Here is a 27,822-nt window from a genome sequence, read left to right on the forward strand (position 1 = left end):
GTTGCTGCCTCGCACAGGTCGATTGACTGATCCATCTAGCCCAGAACTGTCTACTCCAACTGGCAGCAGCAGCATTCCCAAGTTAGTTTCAGGCAGAGCTCCTATTCCCAGCAGCTGCAACGCAATATCTTTTTAACTGGAGATGCCAAGATTAAAAAATGGGTGTTCTGTATGGAAAGCATGTGCTCTGTCTCTGAGCTGTGGCCCCTCTTGTTGCATTGCTCATTTGATGGACACACAATGGCAGGTAACCTGTCGACCACTTCTACATCTTATTGTTAAGCCTAGAAGGTCATAAAATAAAGTACCAGAGAAACAGACATCAATACAGTGGTGTGTGTTAATTGACCAATTAAATTATATAAATTTAATTTACTTGTATCCTAAACTGAATTTAGCCAAAGGCAGTTATATCTCCATTGGATGTGCTAAAAATAAATGGAACTGTTCTAGCTGCATGACTAGAGTGAATGTGTTCTGTTATCTCTTCTCAGCATTTTGGAAAATGATACAGATAAGACTCACATCCCCTACTCCCCACGTTGGTGTAATAATCTAAAACAGATTGAAATGACATTTTCCATTGCTGTTGATGGGGATGACCAATAAAAGCAGCTCTGCTGGATCAGGCCAATGGCCCATCTCCTCCAGCATCCTGTTCTCACAGTGACCATTTCAGATGCCTCTGTGAGGCCCACAAGCAGGACCCGAGCATGACAGCGCCACCACTTTTGTGATTCCCAGCAATTGGAGTTCAGAAGCATATTACCTCCGACAGTGGAAGTACAACTTATGAAGGCCTACCTACAGGAGGAGCTGTCAGGCACGGGTGCCATTGTGAATGTCACTACTACAGTGAATGGATCTCAGAGACAGCACAGCCACCATTACCCAATACACAAACCCTGCCCCTTTTCATCAAGAGCAGACAGCTGTTCTACACACGTTTCATACTTTTCAGGAAACGATGTGCTACAGTAATTCTCCTTGAGATACCATGCAGTAGTATATTTATGTCCACATAGGTTTGTGATCTAGTCAAGCAAGGTTGCCTAAACTTTCCCTTCCCTTCCCACCTTTGCAGTCACTTCACAGTAAGTACCCAGTCTGGGTCCTTATCTTTTGCAAGTGTGTGTGTATGTACTGCCTTCAAGTCAATTCTGACTTATGGCGACCCTATGAATATGAGGCTGAGAGGCAGTGACTGGCCCAAGGTCACCCAGTGAGTTTCATGGCTCTGTGGGGATTCGAATCCTGGTCTCCCAGGTCGTAGTCCAACACCTTAAGCCAGCCTTTCCCAACCAGTGTGCCTCCAGATGTTGTTGGACCACAACTCCCATCTTTCCTGCCCATTGGCAATGCTGGCTGAGGCTGATGGGAGTTGTGGCCCAACAACATCTGGAGGCCCACTGGTTGGGAAAGGCTGCCTTAACCACTACACCACACTAAAGATAATCTTCCAAGGCACCCAATCAACTCTGTTTAGATTCTCAGGTTTCAGAGTGAGAGAGCGTGTGCAAAACTGGAGAAAAACGAAGAAGTCAGCTATTGCTATTGCCACTGGTATCTGCAGAAGCATTACACCGGAGGAGCCAATTTGTTTTCCAGTTTAGCAAATACAGTGTATGTCTGCTAACATCTCAGTTTTCTATACTGCATTGCCATTCAGACACCGGGGAATTCCCTAGCTGATTCCCAAGAGCATCAGCAGCAGTGACCTTCACAAAAGGGTAGTTTCTCTGTCCACATTCCCAGGGCCATGCACTGAAGTTGCTCTGCTCCAACTTGCACAAACCCTGTATTGCGGGAGAAAGTGCAGCTGGAGCTATAGGCAAAATGTCCATGAGGGTGAGAGCAGTTTAGTTCTCCATCCTCAGGAGCATCCAGCTTTGGGCATTCAACAGCTGGAAGGAGAGAATGCTAGTGAAAGATCTGAACAGGGTGGTTCACGACAGATGCTACTGGAGGTCGCCGATTCATTCGTGATCGACTTGAAGGCACATAACAACAAGACCAGACTCTCCCACTCACTGGAAGAGGCAAGTCCAGGTACGAAATGAAGCCTGTTATTCTGATAAATGTGTGCAGGTGCTAACTCCTGAATAGAACATCAAGCTCTTTCTGCTCACTTTTTTGCTATGCTATGGGCAGCCTGGTTCTCATTCCGTGAGACTTGGTGTGTGAAAGGTTCACATTAAAGGAACACTGGAGACAAGCCCCCATTACTATGATGGGCAACATGTGGATGGTTGGAAGGCCAGTTAGTTGCAGACACCCTTGGGCAGAACAGAACTCTGCACTAGATACATCCCTCCATGGGATCCTCATCAGTGGTGTCCAGGGATTGTGTACAGGCTTTGAATCCAGTGTACAATGACCCCAATGCAGGTCTTGATAGGAATGAGGGATTAGTCTGCATGTCATTTTTGGGATCCCCTACTACTCTGTGGTTTTATATCTGTAAGATGGGATTCCATAGTAGAAGACACTGTGTAAGTGGTCAGACCAGTCTCTTTGTTAAGTTAATGGCCCTAACCAACTCCAGTTTCAGTATTTCTTTGCATGATTAAAGAGCGGAGGTGACTGAAATTACCAGCTGGAGATGCTTCCGAAAACAGGCTAAAGAGGGCAGACCTTCTTCCCATTCCTGTTCTGACTGGGATGGGAAGAAGCAGAGAGTCTTGTTTTCTGTGCTAAACCCAAAGCTATGGCTTTGGTGCCCTCCCAGAAACCCAATGCTGGGAGCCCTTCCGTTTCATGCTCAGCCTGCATATATGTGTAAATAAGACCCTATATCACAAAGACACCTCACTCTCCAGTGAGTGACCTTCATTTTAAGGAAACCAGAGTCAAGATATGCAATGGGACTTCTGAAATCCCTTACTGGTCAGAGATCAGGGTCCATGTAAACAACATTTTCTCCTTAGCATGAATAGCAGCCAGTCACTTAAGTGACAGAAAGTAAAGGTGTACTCTAAAACCTTACTGGGATGGGGGGTAAACGTTGCCTCCCCTGTCCTAGTGATTCCAGCAATTAATTGTTGCTGCTTTTTCATTGCAGGATGGCTATCTGTTTATTTTGTCCTATTCAACTCAAATGGGTGCCAATAAAAACTGAGCCTATTTCTACCTTCAAAGCCCCACCCCTTGATCTGCATACCCCTCACCACCTGGATTCTGTTCTTCTTGTGTGATACTAGGGACAGATGAAACTCTGGGAACTGTCTAATTGAAAAAGAATGGAGCCCAGTAAATGTGCACAGAGTCCTAAGCTCCAACAAACAAACGGGACCACAATACCTGATGGAACGCCTCTCCCGATATGAACCCACCCGTACACTGCGCTCAACATTGAAGGCCCTCCTCTGGGTGCCTACTCAGAAAGAAGTCCGGAAGGTGACAACAAGAAAAAGGGCCTTCTCAGTGGTGGCCCCCGAACTATGGAATATTCTTCCTGATGAGATACACCTGGTGCCAACATTATTATCTTTTCGGCAGATAAAAACCTTCCTCTTCTCCCAGGCATTTTCAGTATTTTAGTAGTATTTAATATGCATTTTAGTGTGTGTTTAATTATGTTTTAATTCTTGATATTTTAACTTATTTTTAAACTGCTTAATATGAGGTTTTAATTGTATGTCAGATTTTTTTTTACCTGTTGTAAACCGCCCAGAGAGCTTCGGCTATGGGGCGGTATATAAATTGAATTAATAATAATAATAATAAATCTTAGGGCCTCTGGCCAGGGCTGAGACCTTCCCCCTCTTCTTGCCAGAAATAGTGATTCTCACCACTCTACCAAACAGCTCCCGCTAGTGCATGCATTGGAGCCTCAAGGTATGTGCACAATGCAGGCTGGAAACAGCAGAAAGGCTGTGTTTTCTCACTGCCTTTCAGTTCAATTTTGCAAATCCAGGTGGCTCCAGCCACTTGCTGTTCTGCACTCAGTTTCCTCACTCCTCTGCTCACCCCAGCTCCTACTGGTGGAGCTTTCATCCCTCCAACTCCACACCTGGAAATCATCTTCTTCTTGTGTCTCCTTCTGTTGGCATTTTAAATAATCAAAGTGGGTGAGATCTCCTCCTTCTTGCTTACAGAGACTGATGCACAGAGATGAGCACACATCTTCCCTTCCTCCTTGTTTTAAAATGAATGAGACTTGCAACCCTAACCCACTTACCAGGGAGTAAGCCCCATTGAATTCAATGTGGCTTACTTCTGAGTAGACACGGGTAGGACTGCAGTGGGTGGGTGAGAGGGAAATGGGATGCTCCTCCTTGAGGAGTGTGCATGCGCCTCTGTGTATGCATGCACCTCTGTGAGGTGTGCACATGCAGAGTACAGACACAACACAGCTCACATCAGCCATGTAGGACCATCCCCAGGAAATGTTCCCACTGTATATACCTGGGATTTGCCACTCAAAACAGTTTTTAAGTCACAGTGTAGCAGAATTTCAGAAGAAACCAGTGCGGATTGTTGTGGGTAATCGTGGGTAACATTGCAAGTACTCAGATTCAAAGAACAGGGAGGACTGCGTTTTAAGTTAGTAATATGTCCCTACGCTCAGATCTTGCCTGTTTCAGCATCTGAAGTTAAGAGGCATGCATGTTTCAAGGAGTCATTGGAGAGAGGGAGGGGATTGGTTAGGATATGGGTGCCTGAGGTGTACCACTTCAGAGTATAGATGTGACTGAACGCTCCTCCATATAAAATGTTCCTTGCATGTAGAAAACTAGCATGCTAGGGAGAAGACTAATAGGCAATAATATTGAAATCTAGAAAATTTTGATATGGAGAAAGATTCAATCATGTGAGCCCCCATTTGAAGTGGTACAGCCAAGACATAGGTCTACTCCCTCTGTGTAAACTAGGCTTAGAAAAGCTAGCTGTAATGGTCTTAGAGGCACTTTCTCCAAAGTGTCTGCAAAGGGGAGACAGGAAAGTAGGAGACGTAAGTTGGAACAAGTTGGCAGGGGGTGGGGGCAAGGAAGAAAGACAGAAGCAGCGTAGAGGGAGGTTGCAGAGTTGTCTTTCTTTGCCCCCACCCTCCTACCCCTTGCACATATTGATGTTTATGCATGCATGTGTAAGTATCATGTATATGTAAATTGTATGAGTTAGACTCTGAATTACTGCAACCAGGAGTCCAAGCTGTGAGATGCACCCATTGTTAGGAAAACCGCAGATTAATAGAAGGAATAGTTAGGTGATGTGTTTCCATAGGAGCTATGGCCTAGGATGTTGTCATAAATGGTGGTTCTTACAACAGGCAGCCTAACCTTGGCAAAATGGGACGGGGGCTGTCCATTCTCCAGCTGCTGCACACCGCAACACTTTTTCTCCAAGTAACTGAAACCCTTCAGTGCAGTGGAAGGTGCAGACAGATTGGTACTGAAATTCCCCATGGAGATGGAAGCAGGTGCTGTTTCCATGAGCAGGAGGCTGCAGCGTCTGGCACTGAACAGCTAAGGAAAGCAGATACGTAAGTCAGGCTGAAGGAAGTTGTTTAGAGTTGAAACTGGTCTGAGGGAGGGATTGCTTCCCATGATATGCAAGCACATTGTGTTGCCCAGGTATCACCCCAGCCAGTAACACCCACACCCACACCAGTTTAGCAGAGGTGCAAAGTGTGGTGAGTACAGACACACCATCTATGTCCAGCCTGAGAGTGAACCTACATGCAATAGTGGCAGACTCAGGTATTAAAACTGGATCTGCCCCCAAGTCCACATCAAGTGGAGGTGAAGGTGAGGAGGAATCCAACTGCTTCTAGTCAACTACATGCCTCTCATGCACGTTGTATGCATTTGGCATGATCCAATTTGGGACTTTTGTCATCACATGCAATTTGACTCTCAGGGCACTTCCAGATGACCTGTTTATTGAGCATTCAGCCTGATTTGTGTTCAGGGAGATTAGACAATATTGCTATTTAATGAGCACACATTCTGGTTTGTTTGTGGGAGGTTAGATGACCATTTTCCTTATTACAAAACATCTGATCCTTTGGGAAAGTGGGTTGTTTCGCATGAGCTCCCAATCAACTATAATTGTGCAACCTGAATTTGCCAAAATGTGACCAAATCCTACCCAAAAATAGGAACAGTCTGGGGTCCCCCTCAGTTATCGGAATACTGTAATAGTTTGTACCAACAAACTCTGAACAGCAACATACCACAGAACATAATATTTCTCTGACCTTATTAACCAACTTGTTGGCCTTGGTCCTCCCCAGCCCTCCAATCACTTCACAGCAGGGTTAACTAAACAGCAAATTTAGATGCTCGATTCCCCTAGAGGTCCACAAAATCCCATTTAGATACCATACCAAGACAAATAGGTACATAGGAAGTCCACTGGCCGGATACACTGCAATACAACATCTTGGGGCCACTGAGCTGAAAGCCAACTTCACAACCAAAATTGCAGGTGGAGTTATAAGCAAAGTTGCCAACTGGGTTTTCACAGTCCATTGTTCCTCTTGTGGGTAACTCAATTTTAGGACATCGCTTGACTAAAGAAAGAAAAAGGGGTAAAGTAGAAATAAACAGAGTTCACCAAAATCACAAAGCACCTACCCAAGAGGTATGCTTGCACTAGATTTGCTTAGTAAGGCCTCAATCCAACCCATATTTACACCAGGCTGAGTGGAGATGGATATGGTGGACCCCTGGCTGAGCCAGCAGGATCCAGACCCTGCCAGCAGAAGTTGGCATAAGGCCCAAAAAAGGGGCATTTGGGGGGCATGATGGAGGAAGAGCCAAGGCAAAAGAAATGCAAGAAGACAATAAGGGATGCTAAAAAAGAATTTGAGGAGCACATTGCTAAGAACATAAAAACCAACAACAAAAAATTCTATAAATACATTCAAAGCAGGAGACCATCTAGGGAGACAATTGGACCCTTGGATGATAAGGGAGTCAAAGGTGTACTAAAGAACGATAAGGAGATTGCAGAGAAGCTAAATGAATTCTTTGCATCTGTCTTCACAGTGGAAGATATAGGGCAGATCCCTGAACCTGAACTAACATTTGCAGGAAGGAATTCTGAGGAACTGAGACAAATAGTGGTAACGAGAGAGGAAGTTCTAAGCTTAATGGACAATATAAAAACTGACAAATCACCGGGCCCGGATGGCATCCACCCGAGAGTTCTCAAAGAACTCAAAGGTGAAATTGCTGATCTGCTAACTAAAATACGTAACTTGTCCGTGCCTGAGGACTGGAAAGTGGCAAATGTAACGCCAATCTTCAAAAAGGGATCCAGAGGGGATCCTGGAAATTACAGGCCAGTTAGTTTAACTTCTGTCCCTGGAAAACTGGTAGAAAGTATTATTAAAGCTAGATTAACTAAGCACATAGAAGAACAAGCCTTGCTGAAGCAGAGCCAGCATGGCTTCTGCAAGGGAAAGTCCTGTCTCAGTAACCTATTAGAATTCTTTGAGAGTGTCAACAAGCATATAGATAGAGGTGATCCAGTGGACATAGTGTACTTAGACTTTCAAAAAGCGTTTGACAAGGTACCTCACCAAAGGCTTCTGAGGAAGCTTAGCAGTCATGGAATAAGAGGAGAGGTCCTCTTGTGGATGAGGAATTGGTTAAGAAGCAGAAAGCAGAGAGTAGGAATAAACGGACAGTTCTCCCAATGGAGGGCTGTAGAAAGTGGAGTCCCTCAAGGATCGGTATTGGGACCTGTACTTTTCAACTTGTTCATTAATGACCTAGAATTAGGAGTGAGCAGTGAAGTGGCCAAGTTTGCTGACGACACTAAATTGTTCAGGGTTGTTAAAACAAAAAGGGATTGCGAAGAGCTCCAAAAAGACCTCTCCAAACTGAGTGAATGGGCAGAAAAATGGCAAATGCAATTCAATATAAACAAGTGTAAAATTATGCATATTGGAGCAAAAAATCTGAATTTCACATATACGCTCATGGGGTCTGAACTGGCGGTGACCGACCAGGAGAGAGACCTCGGGGTTGTAGTGGACAGCACGATGAAAATGTCGACCCAGTGTGCGGCAGCTGTGAAAAAGGCAAATTCCATGCTAGCGATAATTAGGAAAGGTATTGAAAATAAAACAGCCAATATCATAATGCCGTTGTATAAATCTATGGTGCGGCCGCATTTGGAATACTGTGTACAGTTCTGGTCGCCTCATCTCAAAAAGGATATTCTAGAGTTGGAAAAGGTTCAGAAGAGGGCAACCAGAATGATCAAGGGGATGGAGCGACTCCCTTACGAGGAAAGGTTGCAGCATTTGGGGCTTTTTAGTTTAGAGAAAAGGCGGGTCAGAGGAGACATGATAGAAGTGTATAAAATTATGCATGGCATTGAGAAAGTGGATAGAGAAAAGTTCTTCTCCCTCTCTCATAATACTAGAACTCGTGGACATTCAAAGAAGCTGAATGTTGGAAGATTCAGGACAGACAAAAGGAAGTACTTCTTTACTCAGCGCATAGTTAAACTATGGAATTTGCTCCCACAAGATGCAGTAATGGCCACCAGCTTGGATGGCTTTAAAAGAAGATTAGACAAAGTCATGGAGGACAGGGCTATCAATGGCTACTAGCCATGATGGCTGTGCTGTGCCACCCTAGTCAGAGGCAGCATGCTTCTGAAAACCAGTTGCTGGAAGCATCAGGAGGGGAGAGTGTTCTTGCACTCGGGTCCTGCTTGCGGGCTTCCCCCAGGTACCTGGTTGGCCACTGTGAGAACAGGATGCTGGACTAGATGGGCCACTGGCCTGATCCAGCAGGCTCTTCTTATGTTCTTATGTTCTTAAGAAGGAGGAGGAGTCAGACTTTGAATAGGACGAAGGTTCCAGTGACGTGCCTACAGGGGTGCTGGACTCTAAAAGCTCTTGCGCCATGGACAGTGACAGCTCTGCCCCATAGCTCCAATTACTAGTGAGAAGGCTCTGCCCAGTCAGGCTGTTGCCTCACCGCCCAACACTCACCCTCTTCCTACACCCTCTCTGCTGTTACCACTGCACAGCCCCTCTCCACCTAATGGGGAGGGCCTTGCTGAGGCAGAATAGCCACCCTAACCCTCATACATGTCGGCTTTGGCACCGGCAACCTCAATGAGCCCCCACTGTCCCTCTGAGGAGGAGGAGCACTCGTGTGCGTGCATGCTCTCAACAGTGACAGTTCACGCAAGTAGGGTGCCCATCCATCCTTACTTAAGGTTGGTAAGGAGGTATGTCTAGTTGCTGCGATGTCTTTGTGCAGTGGAGTTGTACCTAATTAATCCTAGTAATGATGCTGAATTCTATGTAACCTGTAAAGTGGAACAGCCAGCTGGGCCAGGGAAATGATTAATGCCTCTCTGCGAGAGGGGATGGTCCCTGGCTGCCTGAAAGAGGCGGTAGTGAGACCACTCCTGAAGAGGCCCTCCTGGGACCCAGAAAATCTTAATAACTATAGGCCGGTAGCAAATGTTCCATTCCTGGGCAACGTCCTGGAACGAGTGGTTGCAGGCCAGCTCCAGACACTCTTGGATGAGACCGATTATCTTGATCCATTTCAGTCGGGTTTCAGGCCTGGTTTTGGCATGGAAACAGCCTTGGTCACCCTGTATGATGACCTTTGTCGGGAGAGAGACAGGGGGAGTGTGACTCTGTTGATTCTCCTTGATCTCTCAGCGGCTTTTGATACCATTGACCATGGTATCTTTCTGGGGAGACTGGCTGAGTTGGGAGTGGGAGGGACTGCATTCCGGTGGTTCCACTCCTACTTGGCAGGTCGCCTCCAGAAGGTGGTGCCTGGGGAACATTACTCGGCACCCTGGACTCTCCAGTATGGGGTTCCGCAGGGGTCAGTTCTGCCCCCATGCTGTTCAACATCTACATGAAACCGTTGGGTGCAGTCATCCGGAGCTTTGGAGTGCATTGCCATCAGTATGCTGATGACACGAAGCTCTATTTCTCCTTTTCATCTTCTCCAGGTGAGGTTGTCAATGTGCTGAACCGGTGCCTGGCTGCGACAATGGACTGGATGAGGGCTAATAAACTGAGGCTCAATCCAGACAAGACTGAGATGCTGCTAGTGGGTGGTTCTTCTGAACAGATGGTGGATGTCCAACCTGGATGGGGTTGCACTCCCCCTGAAGGAGCAGGTTCGTAGCTTGGGGGTTCTCCTAGAACCATCTCTGTCACGTGAGGCTCAGGTAGCCTCGGTGGCACGGAGTGCCTTCTACCAACTTTGGTTGGTGGCCCAACTACGTCCCTATCTGGACAGAGATAACCTGGCTCAGTGGTCCATGCTCTGGTAACCTCCAAATTAGATTACTGCAAAGCACTCTACGTGGGGCTGCCTTTGAAGACTGTTCGGAAACTGCAGCTTGTGCAAAATGCAGCTGACAGATTGGTAACAGGGACTAGACAGTCTGAACATATAAAACCGATTCTGGCCCGCTTGCATTGGGTGCCTGTATGTTTCCGAGCTCAATTCAAGGTGCTGGTTTTGACCTATAAAGCCTTACACGGCTTGGGACCACAATACCTGATGGAATGCCTCCACCCATACACTACGTTCAAGATCAAAGACCCTCCTCCGGGTGCCTACTCCAAGGGAAGCTCGGAGGGTGGCAACAAAGGAGAGGGCCTTCTCAGTGGTGGCTCCCAAATTATGGAATGATCTACATGACGAAATGAGCCTGGCGCCAACACTGTTACCTTTTCGGTGCCAGGTCAAGACTTTCCTCTTCTCCCAGGCATTTTAGCATGTGTTTTAAATTGTTTTTATATTGTTTTAAATTTTAAAATTGTGTTTTGAATTGTTTTTAAAATGTGTTTTAAATTGTATATTTGTTTTAATGTTTTTGATTGCTGTAAACCGCCCAGAGAGCTCGGCTATGGGGCGGTATACAAGTGCAATAAATAAATAAATAAATAAATAAATAAATAAATAAATAAATAAATAAATAAATAAATAAATAAAGTGATTCATGAAGTGCTGTGAACTGAAACTTTATATTAAATCTACTAAGGAAAAGCACACCTCTGTGTTTGTGTCTGACTTTAGTGGGCTGGAATTAGACAGAGGGAACTTAGGCGACATCCAACTCATGTTCGGAGAGCTCGTGCAGATCCCAATCTGGGCCAAAGTTACGCTGGGAAAAAGGTCAGTCTAAGAAAATAATTACAATGGAAGTCTATGGAGAGTGCTTATTCCACAATACAGTAGGGCTTTTCGGCGTTCCGCTAAAACGGTGGTTTTCAATTAGAGTAAGGCCCCACTCATACGGCACTTGTTCCGCTTTTACAGAGCTTTTCAGGCGTCAGACGTCATTTTATTGATGGAGTTCCACTTTTCAATGGGTTTCGCTTTTAGGCGGGGGTCTGGAACGAAACCCACTGTATGAGTGGGGCCCTACTGTATTTACGAAAGCCAGCTTTTACTTAAGAACATAAGAAGAGCCTGCTGGATCAGGCCAGTGGCCCATCTAGTCCAGCATCCTGTTCGCACAGTGGCCAACCAGGTGCCTGGGGGAAGCCCGCAAGCAGGACCCGAGTGCAAGAACACTCTCCCCTCCTGAGGCTTCCAGCAACTGGTTTTCAGAAGCATGCTGCCTCTGACTAGGGTGGCACAGCACAGCCATCATGGCTAGTAGCCATTGATAGCCCTGTCCTCCATGACTTTGTCTAATCTTCTTTTAAAGCCATCCAAGCTGGTGGCCATTACTGCATCTTGTGGGAGCAAATTCCATAGTTTAACTATGTGCTGAGTAAAGAAGTACTTCCTTTTGTCTGTCCTGAATCTTCCAACATTCAGCTTCTTTGAATGTCCACGAGTTCTAGTACTATGAGAGAGGGAGAAGAACTTTTCTCTATCCACTTTCTCAATGCCATGCATAATTTTATACACTTCTATCATGTCTCCTCTGGCCCGTCTTTTCTCTAAACTAAAAAGCCCCAAATGCTGCAACCTTTCCTCGTAAGGGAGTCGCTCCATCCCCTTGATCATTCTGGTTGCCCTCTTCTGAACCTTTTCCAACTCTAGAATATCCTTTTTGAGATGAGGCGACCAGAACTGTACACAGTATTCCAAATGCGGCCGCACCATAGGTTTATACAATGGCATTATGATATCGGCTGTTTTATTTTCAATACCTTTCCTAATTATCGCTAGCATGGAATTTGCCTTTTTCACAGCTGCCGCACACTGGGTCGACATTTTCATCGTGCTGTCCACTACAACCCCGAGGTCTCTCTCCTGGTCGGTCACCGCCAGTTCAGACCCCATGAGCGTATATGTGAAATTCAGATTTTTGCTCCAATATGCATAATTTTACACTTGTTTATATTGAATTGCATTTGCCATTTTTCCGCCCATTCACTCAGTTTGGAGAGGTCTTTTTGGAGCTCTTCGCAATCCCTTTTTGTTTTAACAACCCTGAACAATTTAGTGTCGTCAGCAAACTTGGCCACTTCACTGCTCACTCCTAATTCTAGGTCATTAATGAACAAGTTGAAAAGTACAGGTCCCAATACCGATCCTTGAGGGACTCCACTTTCTACAGCCCTCCATTGGGAGAACTGTCCGTTTATTCCTACTCTCTGCTTTCTCCTTCTTAACCAATTCCTTATCCACAAGAGGACCTCTCCTCTTATTCCATGACTGCTAAGCTTCCTCAGAAGTCTTTGGTGAGGTACCTTGTCAAATGTTTTTTGAAAGTCTAAGTACACTATGTCCACTGGATCACCTCTATCTATATGCTTGTTGACACTCTCAAAGAATTCTAATAGGTTACTGAGACAGGACTTTCCCTTGCAGAAGCCATGCTGGCTCTGCTTCAGCAAGGCTTGTTCTTCTATGTGCTTAGTTAATCTAGCTTTAATAATACTTTCTACCATTTTTCCAGGGACAGAAGTTAAGCTAAGTGGCCTGTAATTTCCGGGATCCCCTCTGGATCCCTTTTTGAAGATTGGTGTTACATTTGCCACTTTCCAGTCCTCAGGCACGGAGGAGGACCCGAGGGACAAGTTACATATTTTAGTTAGCAGATCAGCAATTTCACATTTGAGTTATTTATTTATTTATTTATTATTTCAATTTATATACCGCCCTTAGCAGAATAGCTCTCAGGGCGGTGAACAAACAAGGTAAAATACAATATATCATGGTAAAAAGTCACAAAAACATGTACAAACAAACAACAGAAAGCACAACAAAAACAAATACAACACAAATTAAGAAGGATACATATTAAAAATAGAAAGATTAAGAAAATTAAAAGATTAAAATGCCTGGGAGCATAAAAAGTTCTTTGAGAACTCTCGGGTGGATGCCATCCGGGCCCGGTGATTTGTCAGTTTTTATATTGTCCATTAAGCCTAGAACTTCCTCTCTCGTTACCACTATTTGTCTCAGTTCCTCAGAATCCCTTCCTGCAAATGTTAGTTCAGGTTCAGGGATCTGCCCTATATCTTCCACTGTGAAGACAGATGCAAAGAATTCATTTAGCTTCTCTGCAATCTCCTTATCGTTCTTTAGTACACCTTTGACTCCCTTATCATCCAAGGGTCCAATCGCCTCCCTAGATGGTCTCCTGCTTTGAATGTATTTATAGAATTTTTTGTTGTTGGTTTTTATGTTCTTAGCAATGTGCTCTTCAAATTCTTTTTTAGCATCCCTTATTGTCTTCTTGCATTTCTTTTGCCAGAGTTTGTGTTCTTTTTTATTTTCTTCATTCGGACAAGACTTCCATTTTCTGAAGGAAGACTTTTTGCCTCTAAGAGCTTCCTTGACTTTGCTCGTTAACCATGCTGGCATCTTCTTGGCCCTGGTGGTACCTTTTCTGATCTGCGGTATGCACTCCAGTTGAGCTTCTAATATAGTGTTTTTAAACAACTTCCAAGCATTTTCGAGTGATGTGACCCTCTGGACTTTGTTTTTCAGCTTTCTTTTTACCAATCCCCTCATTTTTGTGAAGTTTCCTCTTTTGAAGTCAAATGTGACCGTGTTGGATTTTCTTGGCAATTGGCCAGTTACATGTATGTTTAATTTAATAGCACTGTGGTCACTGCTCCCAATCGGTTCAACAACACTTACATCTCGCACCAGGTCCCGGTCCCCACTGAGGATTAAGTCCAGGGTTGCCGTCCCTCTGGTCGGTTCCATGACCAACTGGTCTAGGGAATAGTCATTTAGAATATCTAGAAACTTTGCTTCTTTGTCATGACTGGAACACATATGCAGCCAGTCTATGTCTGGGTACTTGAAGTCACCCATTACTACCACATTTCCTAGTTTGGATGCTTCCTCAATTTCATATCTCATCTCAAGGTCTCCCTGAGCATTTTGATCAGGGGGACGATAGATCGTTCCCAGTATTAAGTCCCTCCTGGGGCATGGTATCACCACCCACAACAATTCTGTGGAGGAGTCTGCCTCTACTTTCTGGTCCCTGCACACAGCTCCTGGCTGAGCCTGCACTGAGCAAGCCTGGTGGCTCCTGAATGTGAAATGGGTGCCACAGACCTTCCCGCGGCTCCTCCTCCACCAGCCCCCCTCCTGCTGGCTTCCCAGGAGTTGGATTGCTCTGTAAATTGGGTTTATAAACTAAGCTATGAACTATATATAGTACATGTGGCCCAGCTTGTCTCCCCACCAGCGCTATAGCCACCCACCCTCCTACAGCTGCCTTAGTAAGAGCTGCTAGACACAGATGAATGTCCTCCAAATTAAATCTGATTTAAATGGATTCATTCCACATTGGACACGGGGACGGTCTGCCAAAACTGTAAGAGTTACAGTAAATAAGATTGCAATTATCCCATGGATTTCTAGCCCTCATGGCTGCAGTGAAAAGGTATGAAAAAGACTAGGATTAGCCACAAAGCAGCTAAGACAGTAAGAAACAAATTCATGTATGGTATTCAGTTCTGATTTTTCAAGGGCATTTTTTCTTACATATCAGAGCAGGAGCCTTAGAATTGAGACCTACAACACAAAATGTAACTAGCCTTTTCAGATCAGCCACATGCACCTCCCCTTTCTAGCCTCTTTTTTTCTATCTTTCTTGTGGCCTGCTGCCTTCTCAGGGCCTTACCTCCTCTTTTCCTAGGCTTCTGCTTCATCCTTGCCTAGGCCCTGCCTGCCTTGAACCTTTGTCAGATCTGTGCAGCTCAAGTCAATCGCAGCCAGAGACCAAGTATAGCACACAGTGGCCAGAAAACTCCTGCTTGCCCTGACTCTGCTGTGATATTAGAGAAGCTCACCCAGTCATTCCAAATCCCACTACAGAATCCCTTAGTGCATTACAGTAGGGCCCCGCTTATCGGCGCATCGCTTCCCAGCGTTCCGCTAATGCAGCGGCTTTCATTCCCCGTTTTAAAGCCGATTTTGCTGCATTTTGCGGCATTTTTGCATCATTTTCGTGCAATGTGCCCCATTATACTCAATGGGGTTCCGCTTTATGGCGGGGGTCTGGAACGGAACCTGCCATATAAGAGGGGCCCGCCTGTACAATATATGAATACGATTTAATTTATATCACACCCTTCCTCCCAGTAGCGGCTCAGGTTTATTTATTTATTTTTAAAACCAGGGTTGTCACCTTTCACTTGCTCTGTGCCTTAAAACAGCAATCAGATATGCAGAGATGAAGCAACGGAAACTGTCCATATCTCTGTATCTCTACCCCAGGAAATGCTTCTGTTTAATCTCTTAGGCTGCTGTAAAAGGCACAGAGCAGGATCAGCAAAAAGCTGACAACCCTAAATGTAACATGTTCATTACAGCTGTTTGAAATCATCCAACTTTACAAAATGTATGTGCATGATGTTAATTACATGCATCTAAATTTGCAGCAGCTTTCCGGTCAACATATATTTCTGATTCTGGCCTTATATTCATGGTACGTCCCAAGTACTACCAAGTTCTGAGCCAGTAATAATGCAATGGGAGTGTAAGGAAACTGAACCTTGACATATCGGCTCCAGGGAACTCCATTCTCCAGATGCTTCACACACTGATGTCTCTGCTCCACTTAGTAGGAAGCCCTCAGTACAGCTAAAGTTGCAACTAGACTGGTACTGGAATTCCCTGTGGATGTGGGAGCAGATGAGGTCTCCATGAACAGGAATATTTAATGGCCGGCACTGGACAGCTAAAGAACAGAAAAGGAAGAATTCAGTCAGGCACATATGTGCTATTCATGATGTGACCTTGTAGATCAGGATTCTGGCCATGAAGAACATGGACTGACGATAAACCACCTGCTCATTGTTCTCTTTCCACTGGGAATATCTCCTGCAACATATTACTGCAACAAAATTAGCCATCAATTTAGAACCTGATGTCCAAAGCAAGATGGCAACAGTGCTTTGCTCAGTGGCCTTTTTGCCAGTTTCTGGGCCTTGGCAACTAACACACTTATGTCAACACCTGGCTTCAGCCATGACAGTACATACCTATACACTGCGGTATCTCTGCTGACCAGCCCCCAGATGGCAAGCACTGCAAGGTGGCCAGGCCATTCATTTCAAATCCTTCATCACAACTGAAGCCACAGCTGGAATCATAACTGAAGCTCCCCAGAGGATGACTGCAGTTCATGAGCAGTGGCCTGTGGACAGCATCAAGGTCCTTGCATTTTACAACTAAATGGAGACATGAAAGTACCAGGTTATGCCAACATCATTAAAAATGAATGTATTTCTAACCTCTCCCTACTGTGCAACTGAAATATGTTTAACTCTAATGTTTTAATAGTGCTTTCTTTGCTTAGAGAAGACAGAAACCTGCTTGCTATAACTAAAGCTGTATTAAGAGAACTGTTACAAGATCCACTGAGTTTTCTCTGGCTCCTCCCACCTGACCTATACACTGGAACTCAGCTTCCAGAACTCCATGGCAGTCTCCCTGCAGTTCCCCCTGCTGGATGGAACTGCTATCTATTATAACACCTAACCCTTGCCCGCTAAAATATAATATGAATAATTTCAGATCTTGTGTTAATTTGAAACTAAAATGTCAACCACTTTACCAGAATTCAATTCTCTCCAAGTATGGTCTAGTCAATTGAGTTAGAGTACCACTTAGAGAAGTGGTAAAGATGAGTTAATAACTCAACCATCTGGAATTGGTTTTTGTTAGCCCTTCTGTTCCGCCTTATGTGCAGGGCCAGCCAAGTCTTTGTAGGCCAGAGGGCAACAGCATAGGGGGGATTTGGCCCTTTCCCCTTGAGCTGTCCTTCCTCCTCAAACAATAACCTTTTGCACTTTGGGCCCTCCCATCTTCGTGCAGAGCAAGAAGTGCAGCCTATGTTGTTGTTTATACTACTGTAGGGAGACAGCATCATGACAATCTCCTGCTGCTCCTTTAATCTTATATTCTGATGGGGAGCTGGTTGAGACAGACCAGAAGTGGGGAGGCAAGACAGTAACATGGCAAAAGCCAACACACAGAGAGATGCAAGTTAAAAGAGCATCTGGCTGTGCATTCTCAGCAGGTCCTAAAAGGGAAGAGAAAGGAGAAAGAGTAGCAGAGTGGTGGCAAGAGCCAAAAACAAGGAGAGGGGGAGAACAGAGAGAGGGCACAAGAGGTAGGGTTGCCATATTCCAGTTCTACAAATCCGGGCAGGCTAATTTGCATATTGTGCATATTATTTGCATATTATGCACATTATTTGCATATTGATGTTTGGATTGTCCAGTTGTTTTCTTTTTGTGCCTAGGAATTACCACCAAAACTTGGGAAAGATGTGAGAAATCTTTTTTAAAAAAGGAACATTTTCAGCCTTACATGCCTAGACTAGTTTCCAACACTATGGAATATTGATTGATTGATTAAGAGGATTTATATCTTGCCCTTCTGCTGTTAAAAACAGAGCTCAGCACAGCTTACAAATATAATAAAAACAATAAAAATACACAATCAATATAAAAACATAATAAAAACACAAAATAGCAACAAACATAAAGTAAGTCAGGGCAGCAGTACGCTTAACCATTACATATACGATATATTTCAGAGATGTGGTGGGTGGAGAAAAACAAGAAGCCAAAATGTTAGGAAAAGGAGTATTTCACACCACATGCTCAGTTCTAAATACTGTTGCAGCAAGTTTTACAAGTTCCTCCAGTATTCCACTGGTGCAGGCACTCAGACATTCAAAGTATCTGTATGTTTCTTAGGTTTTATAAAAGCAGAGCTTTGCTTAACTCAAAATTTCTTCTCCCTTTGATCAACCACATCTACACAGGTTCCATCTCCGTACTCAAAATGAAACTGGGCCTGGAAGTGTGCAACAACCCCACACATACCTTGCTAATTAGATTACCAATGCCAGGATGTCTGTCTTATCGACTACTCTCCTGTCCCGTTCCCCCCACACACACACACACACCGGGCATCATGAAAGACCCAGTCCTGGGCTCAGAAATAAAATATCTGGTCCTCTTCAACGTACTCATAAGCCTCTTGTTTTACTTAAAATAATAAATATAAATTCTTGCTCTTATCACTAATGGGAGTTAATTATCTTGCATATGCTGTTGTTGCTTCTATGGCTGTAACAGAGTGAGTTTAAAAATAAGTGAAATGCAAACAGGAAAACAACAACACAAAAGGCAGTAACACTTTCCTAAATGTAATACCATACCAACCACAACAAGATTCCTATAAGTAAGGCAGAAAACTCAGCATCCCACAACCAGTCAGGATTCATAACCAAAAACCCAAACTAAAAAAATCCTAGCAGCCAGTCAGCCAAGGTCACAGAAATCCCCATGCAGCACAACCTGACCTGGGGACTGCAGTTAATGCAGAATGCTGCAGCACAATTGCTGACATGAGTGAGATCCTATCAGCACATAATACCTCTGCTCTGAAATCTCCATTGGTTGCTGATTTGCTACCAGGCCAAGTTCAAGCTGTGCTTTTCATGTTATGGGTGCCACACAGTACTTGTTCTGCTCTTGTAAGAAATCAGTCCTGTAAAATGGCAGCACCTACGCTTTGGAACTCCTTGCCTATTGACATTAGGCAGACGCCTGTTTTCAGCACCTGCTAAAATCAGTTTTCTTGAGGCAAGCCTCTCCAGGCATGTGGAAGCTATTGTGTTTTTATATCTGTTTTTAACACATTGTTGGTTTTATTACTTTGAATGTTTTTAAGCATCTGTCCTTAACGCTTTTGCCAATAATTTTATTGTTTTAATTCTCTCTGTAAACCGCTTTGAGATTTTTTACAATAAAGTGGTATATAAATGTTGTAAATAAAAATACATAAATAAATGTCAGAGTCACTGTGGCCCTTGAGTCTCTTCCCACTTTTAGGAACCAAGGAATCTGCCTTATACTGATTCAGGCCATTTCGTACCATGATTTCTTAAATGCAATACCATACCAACCACAACAAGATTCCTATCAGTAAGGCAGAAAACTAAGCATCTCACAACCAGTCAGGATTCCTAACCAAAAACCAAAACTATGATAAATGAAGAAATATTTTTATAAGCATGACTATCAAATATATTTATTAATTACACAAACTATAAAGATATTTATAGTGCAATCCTAGGTTTATTTATTCAGAAGCAAGTCCCAGTGTATTCAGTGGGGCTTACTCAAACAGGGACAGAAATGCAACCTCAAGTGATAAGCAACTTCATTCACACAACCCAAAATTCCAAATCATGCCACTTTACGCTGCTTTGCAACTGTTTATACTTGTTTTTATGGTTAATGGATTTTAAATGGCTTTATTTCTTGTTGTGAGCTGCTTTGGTTTCCAACCCTACCTCACAGGGTTGTTGGAAACACTCCATACACGCACATGCACACACTGCAGATGTATAAATACATACAGCCCATATAATAGTTTATTGTCAAACCAGTTGGTCATTGCAGAAAAATCAGTATTAGTTTTAAAAAAATCAGTATTAGTTTCCTACAGAATAAAAATTGTAATACCTAAGTAAGCCCTGCCTACTTGCTTTAACCCCCTTTAGGATGCACACCTTAACATAGTGAGGGGGTTTGAGAGTGTTGAAGAAGCTGAGAGCAATGCCGTCAGGAGTCTAGACCAAAAGGCTAGACTCCTAGCAGGGGCACCCATGGCAGAATGGTCAAAGCTGAGACACCAGACTAAGATGCATCCAAACTCAGAGGAAGGCAATGGTAAACCACCTCTGAATACCTCTTACCACGAAAACCCTATGAACAGAGTATCCAAAATGCAATACGAAACCCCCAGGTCAGAAGACACACACCGAGCTACTGGGGAAGAACAAAGGACAAGTACGAGTAGCGCTGTGACTAATGACGCAGCTGGGTCAAAGCCGAAAGGAAGCCCAGAGGCTGATGCACACATATGCGAAAGGAGAGTCCGGAGTTGTACGACGCACACAGTAGGAACATGGAATGTGAGAAGCATGAACCAGGGAAAGTTAGAAATTGTCAAGCAAGAAATGGAGCGTATCAACATTACAATACTTGGCGTGAGTGAATTAAAATGGACTGGAATGGGACATTTTCAATCAGGCAACTACAAAATATTTTATGCAGGAAATGAGAAATAAAGAAGAAACGGGGTTGCTTTAATAGTGAGAAGTGATGTAGCAAAAGCAATTAAGAGCTACAACGCAAGGTCTGAGCGAGTGATATCAATGAGATTAAATGGGAAACCTATTAACATAACCATCATCCAAGTCTACACTCCAACATCAAATGCAGAAGAAGAGGAATTGAAGAGATTTTACGCAGAAGTACAGGAGGAAATTGATCACACACCAAAACAAGATATGATGATAATCATGGGGGACTGGAATGCAAAAGTAGGGAACAGAGAAGAACTAGGAATTGTGGGGAAATGGGGCTTATGTGACAGAAATGAAGCAGGAGAAAGACTTATTGAATTCTGTGAAGCCAATGATTTGTTTCTTGCCAACACAGTTTTTGAGCAACCAAAAAGATGGCTGTACACGTGGACATCACCAGATGGTCAATATAGGAATCAAATTGATTATATAATTGGAAACAGAAGATGGAGAAGTTTCATACTTTCTGCAAAAACAAGACCAGGAGCAGACTGCGGTACAGATCATGAACTGATCGTATCGAAAATCAGAGTAAAACTAAAGAAGAACAACAAAGCACTCGTAATGCCAATATACAATTTAAATAACATCCCAGAAGCATATAAAGATCAAATAAGGAACAGGTTTCAGGGTTTAAACTTAGTTGACAGAGAACCAGAAGAACTATGGAATGAAGTCAGACGCATGATCAGGGAAGAATGCAAAAAGACAATACCTCTAGTTAAAAAGAGAGAAAGACCTCAATGGATGACTGAAGAAACTCTTCAAATGGTTAAAGAGAGAAGGAAAGCAAAAGCAAAAGGAGATAGAATCATGGTCAGAACCCTAAATGCAACTATACAACAACTAATACATAGGGACAAATAAAACTATCATAATAGTTATTGTATAGAAATAGAAAAGGACAACAAAATGGGAAGAACAAGAGCCCTATTCCAAAAGATTAGAGAAATGAAAGGGAAATTTAAACCACGAGTAGGGATGTTGAATAATCAACAGGGGAACACACTGACTGACTGAGATGAAATAAAAGGAAGATGGAAGCAATACACTGAAGAACTCTATAAAAGAGATGACAGGATGACAGACTCATTCATGGAGGAACCATATGATGAAGAACCAGAAATTTTAGAATTTGAGGTGAAAGCTGCTCTTAAAATTCTTGGAAGAAACAAATCACCAGGAATAGATGGCATACCAGTAGAGTTGCTACAAGCTACTAAGAATCTGGCCACATTTTGACAAGAATTTGTCAAGAAATATGGAAAACTAAACAATGGCCCACAGACTGGAAGCGTTCAATATATATCCAAAGAAAGGGGATCCCAGAGAATGCAGTAATTACCGAAATATTGCCTTAATATCCCATGCAAGTAAAGTAATGCTCAAGATTCTACAACAAAGGCCCTTACCATATATGGAGCGAGAAATGCCAGACATCCAAGCTGGATTTAGAAAGGGAAGAGGCACCAGAGATTATACTGCAAACATACGTTGGATAATGGAACAGAGCAAGGAACTTCAGAAGAAAATCACCCTGTGCTTTATAGACTACAACAAAGCCTTTGACTGTGTAGATCATGAAAAACTATGGAATGCTTTAAAAGAAATGGGGGTGCCACAACATCTGATTGTCCTGATGCGCAACCTATACTCTGGACAAGAGGCTACTGTAAGGACAGAATGTGGAGAAACCGATTGGTTCCCCATCGGAAAGGGTGTGAGACAGGGGTGTATTTTATCACCCTTCTTGTTTAATCTGTACGCAGAACATATCATACGGGAAGCGGGATTGGACCAAGATGAAGGAGGTGTGAAAATTGGAGAGAGAAACATCAATAATTTAAGATATGCAGATGATACCATATTCTTAGCAGAAACCAGTAATGATTTGAAACAAATGCTGATGAAAGTTAAAGAGGAAAGCAGAAAAGCAGTACTACAGCTGAACGTCAAGAAGACTAAAGTAATGACAACAGAAGATTTATGTAACTTTACAGTTGACAATGAGGACATTGAACTTGTCAAGGATTATCAATACCTCGGCATAGTCATTAACCAAAATGGAGACAATAGTCAAGAAATCAGAAGAAGGCTAGGACTGGGTAGGGCAGCTGTGAGAGAACTAGAAAAGATCCTCAAATGCAAAGATATATCACTGAACACCACAGTCAGGATCATTCAGACCATGGTATTCCCGATCTCTTTGTATGGATATGAAAGTTGGACAGTGAAAAAGGCAGATAAGAGAAAAATCAACTCATTTGAAATGTGGTGCTGGAGGAGAGCTTTGCGCATACCATGGACTGTGAAAAAGACAAATAATTGGGTGTTAGATCAAATTAAACCAGAACTATCACTTGAAGCTAAAATGTTGAAACTAAGGTTATCATACTTTGGACACATAATGAGAAGACATGATTCACTAGAAAAGACAATAATGCTGGGAAAAACAGAAGGGAGTAGAAAAAGAGGAAGGCCAAACAAGAGATGGATTGATTCCATAAAGGAAGCCATAGACCTGAACTTACAAGATCTGGGCAGAGTGGTTCATGACAGATGCTCTTGGAGGTCGCTGATTCATAGGGTCGCCATAAGTCGTAATCGACTTGAAGGCACATAAAAACAAACTTGCTTTAAAATAGGACTGGAGGGGGGGACAGAAAAAGTTAGAACACAAACACAATTCTTTTTTACATTCACTCCAAAATCCCATTGATTTTCAGCACATTCATAACCATGTCTACTCAAAGGTAAGCCCTATTAAATTCAATGGGATTTACTCTGGGCATATGGGATTAACATTGCTTTTACAAAAGCAAGTATTGGGAAGGTTTTCAAAATCTGACTCCTGCACACAAGAGGGGGAAAAACTGAAATGTATATACTTACCCAATTTATGAGCTTTTCAGATACACAGGGGGGGAAACCACAATTTTCTGGCATTGCAATGACGTTTTCTAGACGCTGCCTCAGGTCAATCAAACTGAAACACAACCCTGGCTTCACTGATTGGCTGCAATCCTGAACGGGCGGGGTTAAAGCTACAAAGTGCTATACAGTACTGTTTAAAGAAAGATTTAATAGTCGGGGGGGCTGACGTTTTTATGTATATCTTGAGAACCGGACCACCTAGAAACTTAATTATTTTTTTTAAATTAAAGTTGAGAATCCGGGCCACCTAACGGGCTAACCGGGCGCCAGGTGGCATACAAAGAATCCAGGTAAAACCCAGCTAACCGGGCAATATGGCAACCCTAACAAGAGGAGACTGGGAGAAACAGAGGTGACAGGCATTGCCTGAGAGAGAAAGTGGGAAGACAGAGAGAAAGAAAAAGGAAGAAGGTCTGGGGTCAATAATGTCAGTCAGTGGCAAGTCACAGGGAGAAGGGAGAGAAGGAGAGTGATAGGCTGAACAGCAAGAACATAAGCAAAACAGGACAGGATCTAGTGATGATGACAGGAGTGCCAAGCTCATAGAGTAATGCAGTGATTCTCAAACAGTGTACCCAGGCACACTGGTGCGCCCTAAGAGGTGGCTAGGTGTGCCTCAAATATTATGAAAGTGTATTTTAAAAATGAGAAGAAACCCATTTGTATAGGGTAAGTAATAGTTTTCTATAGTTTATTTTTACTCATAGTTTAAAATATATTAAAATATATTTAATTTTGTACACAAAGTGCACCAGAAAATTTTTATATGTTTTACAGTGCGCCGCAAACCAAAAAACTTTGAGAACCACTGGAGTAATGGCTCACCAGAAGTCTCTGAAGGTAAGAGATACCCTGGAGTTCTGAAGGGGAAGAGTGGAGCAACTGACAATGATATTAAACTGTCATATGCCCCCGTTGTCCCTGCTATTCACCCGCCAGACAGACAATCCTATACAATGTCTACTCAGAAGCAATCCCCATTCCATTCAATAGAGTGTACTGCTGGTTAAGTGGGTTTAGGATATGAATGACAGATTTAAATCCAGTGAGCCATGGAGTTGGTTCATGAGTACTTAGCTTACCGTTCTAGTTATCTGTCCACATCTAATTCCCATTTTGCTTTTGAACCTTCACTTAGCATCTCAGTGATGCTGACAGCATACTGTCTCTTGGAACAGTTGCACAGAGCCAAAACCAACAAGGTTATGACTTAGGCACTGTCCATTCCTTTGGACCTCATAGATTTTTTACAAAATCACTAATAGGCAAAAAACCTTGCAGTTTAAGAACGTACTTTATAGCCAACAGATATCTCTATCAAACTTTAAAAAGCAGGGAAATTGGGCAGCTATAGTGAATGCACCAGGGGAGCAGGAGACCTGACCTCCTCTCTGAGATATTGGACTGCCCTACAAATTTGTCAAAATGCAAACACAATTTGGGTTGGTCTTTCACAGTCCAGTCCACTTCCAGTGTAGCTTGGAAGAATTTGGTAACATGTGCCTCTGAGAATATGAGGAGTGGTGGCAACACCTGCCATCTCAAAAGATTTATTTATTTATTTATTTATTTATTATTTGATTTATATCCCACCCTTCCTCCCAGCAGGAGCCCAGGGCAGCAAACAGAAATACTAAAAACACTTTAAAACATCATAAAAGACCTTAAAATACATTAAAACAAAACAACATTAAAAACATTTTTAAAAGCTTTAAAAACATCTTTTTTTAAAAAAGGGTTACAAACATATTATTAAAAAACATATCAAAACCAATTCTAACACAGACGCAGACTGGGATAGGTCTCGACTTAAAAGGCTTGTTGAAAGAGGAAAGTCTTCAAAAGGCGCTGAAAAGATAGCAGAGATGGTACCTGCCTAATATTTAAGGGGAGGGAATTCTACAGGGTAGGTGCCACCACACTAAAGGTCCTTTTCCTATATTTATTTATTTATTTAATTTAATTTATATACCACCCTAAGCCCGAAGGCTCTCTGGGCGGTGTACAAAAAGATAAAAACAAGCGCAATATATAAATACAATAATACAATAAATAAATAAATAAATAAAATAAACAAACAATAAAAGAACCAAACAACATCCAAAAAACAAAATAAAGATGAAAATGCTATTAAAACATGCTTTAAAATGCCTGGGAGTATAAAAAGGTTTTCACCTGGCGCCGAAAAGATAGTAGCGTCGGCGCCAGGCGCACCTCATCGTGAAGGCTATTCCACAGTTCGGGGGCCACCACGGAAAAGGCCCTGGTTCTAGTCACTACCCTCCGAGCTTCTCGATGGGATGGCACTCGGAGGAGGGCCTTAGATGTTGAGCGCAGTGTCCGGGTAGATTCATACTGGGAGAGGCGTTCCACCAGGTATTGCGCAGAACTAACCTCCTGATAAGATGGTATCTGCAGGAGGCCCTCACCTGCAGAGTGCAGTGATCGACTGGGTATAGGAGGGATAAGACGGTCTTTCAGGTATCCTGGTCCCGAGCTGTATAGGGCTTTGTACACCAAAACTAGAACCTTGAATTGGCCCGCTAGCAAATGGGCAGCCAGTGCAATTCTTTTAGCAGTGGGGTGACATGTTGGCGATATCCTGTCCCAGGATATCATTGCACAGCCGGAGTTCCCCACATTTCTTTTTGACAAAGAGGACAGGGGCGGCTGCAGGAAACGTGGAAGGGCGAATGAACCCTCGGCGCAGGTTCTTGTCTAGGAACTCTCTGAGGGTTGCCAGTTCGGGTTCTGACAGGGAGTAAAGCCGGCCCACGGGAATCTTGGCTCCGGGTAGCAGATCAATGGGACAGTCGTAAGGACGATGGGGCGGCAACTGGTCTGCCTCTTGCTTCCCAAACACATCCGCGAACTCCCGGTACTGCTCCGGTAAGGCCTCGAGCGCGGAGCTTGCCTCCCGGGTCATTAGGATGCGCTCCTTTGGCCTCCAGTAGGTGGCTTGGCAATATGGGGATCCGAGGGTCAGCCGGCCCGTGGACCACTGGATGATGGGGTTGTGCCGCTGGAGCCACGCCAGGCCCAGCACGACTGGGAAGTGGGGTGCGGCAGCCAGGTAGAACTGGAGGCTTTCCTGGTGCTCCCCCAGGGCCACGTCGAGCGGCACTGTCTCCTGTACTACAGGGCCCGAGGCGAGAAGCCAGCCATCAATAGTCTCCACCAGGAGGGGGCGGCGAATGGGTTGACTAGGAACCCGGTGGAGCTTGGCAAAGGACACGTCCATAAAATTGCTGGTGGATCCCGAGTCCAGCATGGTGGGTACTTGTAGGGTCCCCCTTCTGGGGACTGTCAGTGCGATCAACACGGTCAGATGCTTGGGCGGTGAGGAACTGAGGTGGCAGGCCCCTTGAACCACGAGGTTGCCCCGGCTCAGGGGCCTGTGAAGGCCAGGGCATGGACGTTTCCCGAGGCAGGGGCTGTGGGTCGTTTCGCGGAACACTGGGCTGCAAAATGTCCCGGGGCCCCGCAATACAGGCAGAGGCCCTGTTGCCGGTGTCAGCAGCTTTTCGGCCGCAGAGAAATGTGGCCGAGCCCCTCCCAGCTGCATCGGTTCTGCCGGGGGTGTAGAGTCCTTGCCGACGGGCTCCGAGGGCCCAGCCACTGGGGCTGATGCTCTGTAGACTGGCCGGGGTCGGTTGGCAGCACGCCTGCTTTCCAGCCTCCCGTCAATCTGGAGACACAGGCGTATGAGGGCGTGCAGGGTTCCAGGGCGCTCCACCCTAGCTAGCTCATCCAGAAGCTCATCTGACAACCCCTCCTGAAATTGGTCCATGAGAGCTGCTTCGTTCCAGCCCAGGTTTTGTTGTAATAAACGAAAGTCTGTTACATATTCCCCCAAGGGGCGTCGGCCTTGCCGCAGCTGGCGTATGCGGCGGTTGGCTGTAGCTGATTGGACTGGGTCCTCGAACATAGCCTTCAGTTCTCTGGTGAAGGTGGCTAAGTCGTTGAGCACGGGGCTCCGCTCGAGGAGTAGGGGCGTGGCCCATCTAGCTGCGGCCCCGGTGCACAGGTTAATCAAGAATCCCACCTGGGTCTTATCATCTGGGAAGGCCTCTGGTCGTAACTCCATGAAGACCTGGGCCTGGGCCAAGAAGGCTGGGAGCTGGTCGGAAGCCCCAGTAAATTTCTCTGGGAGAGTCACAGGGCACTTGGCTCTCCCTGTAGGGAGAGGGGGTGGGGCTGCTGCTAGCTGGGTTTGCAAGCCTTGGACGGCCAACAACAGCTGGTCTACTTGTGAGCGCAGGAGCAAGTTTTCCTGCTGGAGTTGCTCCATGGTCAGCACTTCCCCCACTCCCTCGTTTGCCTGCTTTGTTTTGGCTG

The 27,822-nt window shown here is 44.3% G+C and overlaps 1 protein-coding gene across 3 annotated transcripts in view; it reads right to left on the minus strand.

Moving 5' to 3' along the window:
- The window catches only part of LOC133364116 (P-selectin-like), a 69,425-nt gene that overhangs the window by 25,428 nt on the left and 16,175 nt on the right, over positions 1 to 27,822 (minus strand). The window contains exons 5-8 of one of the 3 annotated variants that reach the window (XM_061584232.1): positions 16,421 to 16,609; positions 15,931 to 16,116; positions 6,332 to 6,517; positions 5,283 to 5,468 (exon numbers count right to left, since the gene is read on the minus strand). In XM_061584232.1, coding sequence (XP_061440216.1) covers positions 5,283 to 5,468; positions 6,332 to 6,517; positions 15,931 to 16,116; positions 16,421 to 16,609 — 747 coding nt within the window. The remainder of the gene's footprint in view (positions 1 to 5,282; positions 5,469 to 6,331; positions 6,518 to 15,930; positions 16,117 to 16,420; positions 16,610 to 27,822) is intronic. The other 2 variants (XM_061584240.1, XM_061584248.1) reach the window with 2 other exon arrangements.

This window comes from Rhineura floridana, chromosome 1 (assembly GCF_030035675.1).
Source record: "Rhineura floridana isolate rRhiFlo1 chromosome 1, rRhiFlo1.hap2, whole genome shotgun sequence".
In the NCBI taxonomy this organism is placed as follows: domain Eukaryota; kingdom Metazoa; phylum Chordata; class Lepidosauria; order Squamata; family Rhineuridae; genus Rhineura; species Rhineura floridana.